The sequence below is a fragment of the Ostrea edulis genome, chromosome 3 (genome assembly GCF_947568905.1).
Source record: "Ostrea edulis chromosome 3, xbOstEdul1.1, whole genome shotgun sequence".
Lineage (NCBI taxonomy): Eukaryota > Metazoa > Mollusca > Bivalvia > Ostreida > Ostreidae > Ostrea > Ostrea edulis.
Window position 1 is genome coordinate 87,752,545 of NC_079166.1, and position 9,040 is coordinate 87,761,584.

Consider the following 9,040-nt stretch of genomic DNA (forward strand, 5'->3'; position numbering starts at 1 on the left):
TTAGATGATCATTAATCTTGATAGCAGCTCTCATTTAATGTCAATAATTAGTAAAACCATGTATATTGATTAATAGTAATGCTAGAATTTAGTATTTACCTTACACACTTTTAATAATATTGAAGAGAAAATTTCAAATATTTATATTCATATTCGCTTCAAAATGATACATATAAATATATTCCATAGAGAGGACAGCTGAATATTCAACAAGACATATATTTTCATTATTTATTGACCTATTATTACTCATAATATTTTGAATATACCAATTATAATCAAACTTTCTTACTAAACGTACTCTTTAAAACACTTGCCTAGCTATTCATAAAACGGGTTCAAACTGTCACCTTGTTCCGGTTTTATTTTTACACTCTTTCGTATAGGATCAACCATCGAAGCGATGTCCCATAGAAAGAAGGACGAGCATTCATATAACAAGTGGAATATTTAATAAATCTTTTTGTTGTGATATAAAACAATATCCAAGCAAAATCAACAGACAAATAAAACACATTAAAACTTTATTTTAATTATGAACAAGGCAGAAACAAAAACCGGAAATGCGTTTTCTTCGTAAAATTTTCGGGACTACTTTTACACCCAAAAGAATAAATAAAAGTCATTTATTAAATAATTAGGGAATTTTCATACACCAAATTCACAATGAAGACACTTGGTGTTGTCTTAAAACACATTTAGTAAGATATTTAAAGAAAAACTAACATAAAACGTTAAATCGGCGAATATCAATATTGGACATCGCGGGACATATGTCCCGGGACATATGTCCCGGACTACATTTACACCCACCCACTTTTAAGCACCATTTAAAAAATAAAAATATACCTATTATTATGGGTTTATTATTATTATTATTATTATTCATTTATTTTATGTTTGCTTTGGGGTTGTTTTTTTTTTGTTTTTTTTTTTTTTTTGTTTTTTTTACGAGGAACATGCACATTTTGATATGAGTTTCAAAGATTAAGTTGTAAATAGTTATGGTATGAAATGCTGTTTCGGTAATTAGCTTTTACTTTCATTTACATTTCCCTCCTGCTATTAGAAAGTGTTCAATGTCGCCGTGTTAAAAGAGAAACTTAGCAAAGGGGTTGCTGAAGTTTTTAGTGATAAGATATCCCGTCCAAATGGTAAGCTAGCAATGACATTTAATCTTGAGATATTTATTCAAAATTGAGTTATGACTACTGTATTCATTATTTATTTTCATGTGCTTGTCATGACACCATATATATCATTCCAAACACACAAGTTACATACTGCAACTCTGTAACCCATATTGTAGTGTCTCAAAAAAGAATGGCCAAATCAACTCCGGAGCAAATGACTTGCGAGACACCATCCACTAACAGTGACAATACAATTGAAGCAGTTACGGGCAACAAAAGGACTAGAAAGTCTCTGTTTTCGGATCAGGTTGATGCTAATGAAGGTAAAATATTTTCACAAACATGTTAATGAGTAGACTGCTGTCTTCACCAATAGTGTAGTTCAGGCTTAAGAATGTTATCTTGAAAACATGATGTGTTGCAATATATAATAAAATAATAATGCATGAGTGCAAAATATACAAAAGGGGGAGAAGGATACCAAGAATTTAAAACAAATTTATATGTATGCATGTACATGAATGTACTAAGAAATTTGGGAATATTGGATAAATCTCTCTGTAATAAATACATACCCGTGTATATATAATATATATATGTATATATATAATATAGGGATAAATCGATACATAGGTATGAGAGATGAATAGATAAAGAGGCATACTTGTACATTATCATATGTATAGACAATAATTATTCTATCATATGCAGTCGAGCAATCTGCAAGACCATGCAGAGCACAGCAACTTTTGAAAAGGCTTGATGTAATCAGTAGTGGAACCAAGCATGATGATGTTGTGCAGCAGGAAATTCTTGCTCCATTACAAACGCTTCGCAAATCAAATGTTCTTATTAACATGAGACCATTGACCAAACTGCAATCTTGTCAGGAGTTTTCTTTGGACTTGCTGGAAGAGATAGCAGAGCGGTATATTTTTCATATTTACATATTTTTGTTAGTAATCTTTCCTGAAATTAAAAAAAATAATTATTATTTAAAAAATAACTAAAGTTAGATCATGTGTTTGACTCATGTTTATTTATGAAGTATCCCCTTCCTGATGAAGATACTAATTCAGCTAGTTGGCAAGATGTCAGTGACAAAATTAGGACCACTCGCTGCAGTCATTGGGATTATTTTGTTCCAGCAAAATCATATGGCCTCAGCTTTCCAAAGACTTGTATCCCTTGTTTGCTTGAGGGGTCAGATGGAAGATAGTGTTTGTTTACAATTATTTTCTGTATATTGATCTTTTAATTCATAATTGATTGATTATTGATAAGTATATAATTAATGGAATTACAGTATTGAAATGTATGATTATTCTGTGTTTGATGTCACATATTGTCATTTTGTCAAGGAACTATTTGTCTCCCCTCTTCCATGTGGACACATATTGTGTTTGTACTCTCTGATCGTCCGTCTGTCTATCACGATTCACCTATACATGGATTATCAGATATACTTGAAGCTTTGTACAATGCTTCATTGCCCTATGTTAATGTGCATATTGTCGGGACAGGAGGATCTAATTATTTTCCTTAAAGTTATGGTGGATCTAAGGGGGATGGAGGATGTAAAATAGCTTGTGAACACTTCTCATTCTATATGGTTTATCTGATAGACTTGAAACCTTTCTCAATTATATTTCAGTGCCATTTTCAGATGTGCATATTGTAGGCAGAGGAGGATTCAACTGTTATCCTTAATGTTATAGTGGATCTGAGGGGGTTAGGGCATAAAATAGTTTGTGAACACTTCTCCCCTTAATTAAATGGCTTATCTGATAGGTTTGAAACTGTACAATGCTCCATTGCCATTTGTAGATGTGCATATAGTTGGGATAGGAGAATTCAACTGTTATCCTTAAAGCACTTCCAATTTTGGAAGATGGGGAGACATTTGTTTTTCCTAAAAACAATCTATAGTTTCATACACATTGATTCACAAATGACTAATGTTAAAGAAATTTTTTGAGAAATATTAAATGCTATTTGTGTTGCTTTATGTAGGCACTTAGTAGGCTAAACCATTTCGGACAATGTCTTGCACCAACAAGCAAGATCAATCTCCAGGATGAAGCTGGGAAATCATCTAAAATGCAGATCATTAAGTTTCTGAAACATAACCCAATGATCAAAATTACAGGAGACAACCTTGATGTTATGGTATGTAAAAAAAAATGTTTGGTATGATAAAGTTTGGTATGAATTCAATTTTAATAAGGACTTCAAATGATGGAACATTACACTGCCTATGAAAGTGGATGATATAATGTTTAAGGTCATTGTATGAAGGGATTGATGCTATATATGTTTATGTTGCAATATCTTCACATGTTTCATTGGTTCTGTACACTAGGTGAGATCGGCACACCTTTCTTTAAGCAACCCCAACCGATCTTTGCATTTGTTTGCCTCCAATATGATATTTCCTAGAGTTGCACATCCGACAATAGGATTATCAAACGACAAACCAATACCTGCAGTGGTCCAAGAACGGGATTTTATTTTGAACGAAACTGAAAAAAACCAGATGATGCAATGCTACAAGGTATATAAATAAAAATAAATCCCCTACCTACCTACCCTATCTTTCAAGGGAGTTTACCCGGAACCACACATATTATTTTATTTGGTCTAAATAGGAGATGGGGTTTATTTCTTTTCATTTTTGCTATAAATGAAATATGTTTATTCTAGAATTAAAGGCCCTAAAAAAATTACGTAATTCAAATATAATTCTCATTCAATAATTATGAATTGAAACTGGTCTACAGCAACATTCTTTAAAGGTCTTGATAAGCCGTATCTTGAAGGCAGAGGATGGATTTAGGTGGATAGAGGCATTTGAAGGAAATCGTCATTTTGAGTACTCTAGCCAAATGAAGAAGAAATCAAAAGTTGTACAGCTCCCCATCATGCTAAAGAATGAGACCAAGCATGAAGATTACCTAAGTATTTTAGACGAGATTGAGGAGACTGTTACAAGTCATTTTATTGAAGCATTTGGTAATTTAACGTGCAAATTTGTTTAGTTTTGTTATTGCAATTGGTTGTCGTCCGTCGTGGTGCATCATCTGTCGTGCGTTAACAATTGAACATTTTTAACTTCTTTATAACTACAATGTACCAGTCCAATTCTTTTCAAATTTGGTATCAAGCATCTTTGACAATTTCAGGACTCCTGGGGCCTTAAGGGCAGGGGAAAACTGCCCAAAATTTACCAATTTTCAAAAATTATTAAGGTGGGTCCTTAGTCCTGGATTTTTGGGGTTTAGGTAGCATTTTTTTGTTTGGAATCAATAGATTAACATTCAGAGTAATGAGAAAAGGCAAATTAGTTAAGGATTTCCAGATTTATTTTCATTACAGACACTACTGAAGTAATGTACCCTATGTAGATTTTTATGAAATTCATTGGAAACAGTTATCTGTTGTTATTTTAAAATAAAAACAACAACAAAAATTTTAAATTGCATTTATTTATCAGGAAACATGTTAAGAACTAAAACACATGTCATTTTCACTATGTTTATCAAGTTTTAGTATAATAAGTGCAAAATTATTGAATTAGCCTTACTCTCCAAAATGTTAAAAAACAAACAAATATGGACACAATTTCCTTATAGCATGGTTTACATATCATTTTTTCTGGTTATATTAGTAGATGTACATCTGTTATAGTTATTTATGAAAAAAAATCCATACCTTTCCTTAATAATTTCAAATCTATAGCTTCCAGAGTATGTATACCCCCATAAAAACCCTAAGTCTGGCACCATACAACTGAGCTATTCAAAACCACTCATGGATTAAAATTTTATGTAATTTCATGAAAAGACACAGATAATAATTCCTTATCACCTTGGTAAAATGTTTGTGAAAAATATAGGAAATCTATTGCATAATGGACTTGATAAATAATTTAATGAAAACAGAGTTATTGTCCTTGGATTCATTATTTTGAAATGCGTAATTGACTATTCAAATATAACCAAGACTTTTGAAATATTTTATGGCTAACAAGATTTTTTACAATAACTATTGAAAAAGACTCCAACAAAATTTATGTTCCAGTCATTAAATTATTGACTTTGCACAATCTTATGACGTCACAGGAGTGTGGAACTACGTTAAGAACCACACATGTGCAAGAAAAACTAAATGCATGATGATGTAGAGCAGGAAGGCTTCTACAAAAATTGTAAATTTCATGATCCAAGAGGTATCAATATGACCATTTATTAATTGTGTGAACAATAAACATTTTTAAATTCTTCTTGATAACTATCACTCCAATTCTTTTCAAATTTGGTATGAAACATCCTTGTTGATTGATAAGGCCTGTGGGCTTATTGTTAAGTTAATTTACTGTTGAACACATAATTGGGCCAAACTGTATTTTTCAATTCAAATCATTTAGGAAGTGATGAGAAACTAAAAGATCATCCTATAGTTATTGGAGGGGATCAGTTGACAAGATGTCGTTTACAAGAGGCTAAGGCCCTTCGCTCTTTGTCAAAGAATCCAAAGCAACGCTTTGATGATGTAGGAGGGATCTTTATTGAATTTTGGCACTTGAAGCAAGACATTCTAGAGGTATTGTTAGCAGCACATTTTGAATAAAAAGAAACCTTCTCAGTATGTATAATACACCATAAAACTTGTATACCTTTTCTCAGTCTTATACTCGACTCAAAGGTTGTGTTTGACTTAGTCATTGATGGTCATTTCCTTATGGCAGATTAGAAATCAAAATGTTTTAATTCTGGTCCAATATTAAACAATGCAGGGATTGTAGACATGTGCATGTTTAATTCAAAATTTTCTTTTACAGAAAGCATTTAAAGTGCTATTTTCTATGAAAAGTTGTCGAGAGCCGGGCTCGTTATCATTCTTCAAGTGCAAACTGCAAAGAAATGACATCACAGGAAAAGTCAAGGGGAAATTTCAACCTCACTTTGAGTTTTTGTTATTGATAGGCAAAAACATGATTTTGGAATTGGCTAAAGAGTTCTTTTCATGTCAGGATGGAGTTCCAACTGATAATATCAACATCGTAGACAACATGACAAAATCTGAGAGAGGCAAAGAAATTGAAAATGCTCTAGAGAAATTTCTTTGCCATTACCAGTAAGTTTGATATACATATGTATCTTGAATATTTACTTACTTTCATGAAATGTTTGATTTAAGGGGTCAACTGTTGAACTTCTTGAATGGGCCATACCCAAATCCAAGCACAAGGGATGATAAATAGTGTGATTACAGAAGTTGATCCAATTCATCCAGATAAGTTGATGCATTTGGTTTTGCACATCTTCATGCGTGTTGTCTAGCACTTCTTTACACACGTTTTATGTGTCATACAATGTAACCAAACTTGTTTTGTGGGTTTAGGACTCGGTGTCTCCATGTATGCTTCCCTTATTACTGCACAATTTCCTTTTGGTCACCTGAGTCACTCAGTGAACTGATACTCAGGTGACCGTTTAAGCTTGTGGTCCTCATCTCTTGTGTGTCTATTTTATGTGTTTGATAACCATTATTTGTTCTAACTGTGTTTTATATGGGGACTTGTGGGTTCAATTCCCATCACTACCAATATGATATCATTTGGTCAAAAGTAGTGCTTTTGGAAGGTCCCTATGAATTTTACTATTAACCACCCCTTGCACTGATTTCCTCATACCTAATACAACTAACATACACTCATACAACAATCTGTTAATAATTTGTTACTAATTAAAGGTAAGTGTTTGAACATGATCACTTTATAATACACCAAATGCTGTTTGATTTATCATACATATCTGATAATATCATGCATGTAATTTTACAATATTTATTGAACAGCTTCTTGCAGTTCGACTTGGAGAACAATTGCGCAGTTCCCTCAGATCAGTTATATGCCTACTGCCTCAACCTCTGCCACTGGTTTCTACTTCTTATGGCCCTTAAGGAAACAGCAAAGACGGGCAACATTCATCAGGTAGTACCCAATCTAAAAACAGCCATTCCTTTCCTATACTCAATGTCATCTTTGAGTAAATACATGTTCGAATGTATGGATTTTATATACAAAGTAGAGTACACTCTGTCACCTTTGATGAAACTCCATGTATTGGAATCATGTTTTGTGAACACTAAAGGGGGTGCAGATGGAAATGTAGAGGCCGATTTGGTTCAAGAACACTCTGTCAGAGCCCAGAAAGCTCTCATTAGACAACTGGGGGCAAACAAGACAGAAAAGGCTATACTAAGAACGGCTTCTGCAGGGGTAGTTGTCGATGAAGTGTGCAGAAGTTTGGACATTAACCTTTAAATTAAGCCTAAATCATCAAGGCATTCCAAATCTTCATCAGCCGAGGACAAAGGGGTTGTTAAAAATATCTTAACGTCCACAAAGCCCTTTGACATACGGCGGAATAGAAGTATGGTGGGTTTCAGCAAACTTGGTGAGACACCAGTCTCCAACATTGACAGGAGGCAGATGAAATTCGATTTAGAGATAATGAAACATCGCGTTATTCAGGGTTAGTCAATTTTATTTATAGTTTAGAGGTACACATTAGATGAAATGTGGTAAAATTGAAATTAGACAAAACAATAGACTCAATAACAAATAACCAAAACTAACAACCATCAATTCCTTTTGTTTATACATGCATGAAGGCATGATTGTGAATTTGGAATTTGTATAAATTAATGATTAGTTCCCACACCATTTGAGATTGTAAAGGTTCCACGGTTATGCGAGAAAGTAACGTGACACTGCACATCCTTTTTGTATTTCATGAACGAAGTAAATAAAATGAACCTGAAACAAACGCAGTACAAATTGACAACTGTAATTTATGTTACATTTCATGTTTTATTCAGGTGACCAATTGCAATTTTGTGCGTCTGTTGGCATGCATAAACAATTGAATATATGATTCAATGTGCCTTGTAGGGGGGGGGGGATATTAGTCTCGCTAGGACAGTTCTATTCATTTCAAGATTTCTTTTCTGTTAACAGTTTAGTCTATACCTTATGAGAACTAACAAGTATATTCAACAGGATCTACCATCTTCAATTTGGATGAGAGGCAGCAAGACTTTCAGCATGAAAGTGATGGAGAAGATGACCTCCCTCCAATATGAACTGCCCTTCAACGATATCACTTTTCTAGAGATGGTAGATAATTGAATGTATACATGCCTCCCAACTGATGAAGCCCGGGCAGACAGAGAATCAATCAAGGGCAGAAACTCAATTGGCAAAACCGATACAAAATTCTTCTTTGGCTCCAATATAGTAAAATTAATGAAAAAGTATTTAATGTTAACTACACTATCATATATATTTATATAAAACAAAAAAATTTCCATTAAAAGTTAAACCTACTTCAGCCTTGCCAATGGAGTCTTGGGGATTAAATGAAGCTATAAGATCCATGGGGCACAATATTTGATGCTACCAGTGCAGAAATGAAAATCATTATCATTTTCAACAGTAATCAATTTTTATCATTTACATGTCAGATGAGAAATTATTTGACATTGCATGATTAATTGTAAAGAAAATGAAATGTATGTACAAACAACAGACTTTGATATAATTAAAGGTCTTTTTGAATTTTAATGTTGGTTTGAAATATAATCATTGAGTCAAATACCCGGAAAACTGTTGTCAGAGGTTGTAGGCCGAGGACAACAGTTTTCGGGGTCTTTGTCACTACCAAGTTTTGACTGTTGGCATGAAAACTGTTGATGACCTCCATCTTAAATGCAGAACCTTCACTACTCTATAGTAATAGAGAGGTCTTCACAGAAGACACATTCACATGAGTGTTCACAAAATGAACAAGAACAGCCAGATATTGAGCTATCTTTCTGAAACCCAAAGAATGACAGCATCT

General features: G+C 33.3%; 1 protein-coding gene across 2 annotated transcripts; it reads left to right on the forward strand.

Moving 5' to 3' along the window:
• The first annotated feature begins 1,050 nt into the window (after nucleotides 1-1,050).
• LOC125673381 (uncharacterized) lies at nucleotides 1,051-4,293 on the forward strand. Of its 2 annotated transcripts, XM_056159319.1 has the most exons (7): nucleotides 1,051-1,154; nucleotides 1,310-1,456; nucleotides 1,845-2,061; nucleotides 2,182-2,353; nucleotides 3,147-3,302; nucleotides 3,496-3,687; nucleotides 3,929-4,293. In XM_056159319.1, the coding sequence occupies exons 2-7, from the start codon at nucleotides 1,324-1,326 to the stop codon at nucleotides 4,169-4,171; spliced, it is 1,113 nt and encodes a 370-aa protein (XP_056015294.1). In that variant the 5' UTR covers nucleotides 1,051-1,154; nucleotides 1,310-1,323; the 3' UTR covers nucleotides 4,172-4,293. The 2 variants fall into 2 exon arrangements, with proteins under 2 accessions (XP_056015294.1, XP_056015293.1); XM_056159318.1 differs by having other exon boundaries at nucleotides 1,091-1,456.
• The last annotated feature ends 4,747 nt before the right edge of the window (nucleotides 4,294-9,040 follow it).

What these genes read in the sequence shown, in the direction of transcription:
- LOC125673381 (XM_056159319.1), top strand. Translation starts at nt 1,324, where the DNA reads ATGGCCAAATCAACTCCGGAGCAAATGACTTGCGAGACACCATCCACT. An exon ending in CTGGAAGAGATAGCAGAGCG is followed by an intron (nt 2,062 to 2,181) that starts GTATATTTTTCA and finishes TTATTTATGAAG; the next exon opens with TATCCCCTTCCTGATGAAGA. An exon ending in GGGGTCAGATGGAAGATAGT is followed by an intron (nt 2,354 to 3,146) that starts GTTTGTTTACAA and finishes TGCTTTATGTAG; the next exon opens with GCACTTAGTAGGCTAAACCA.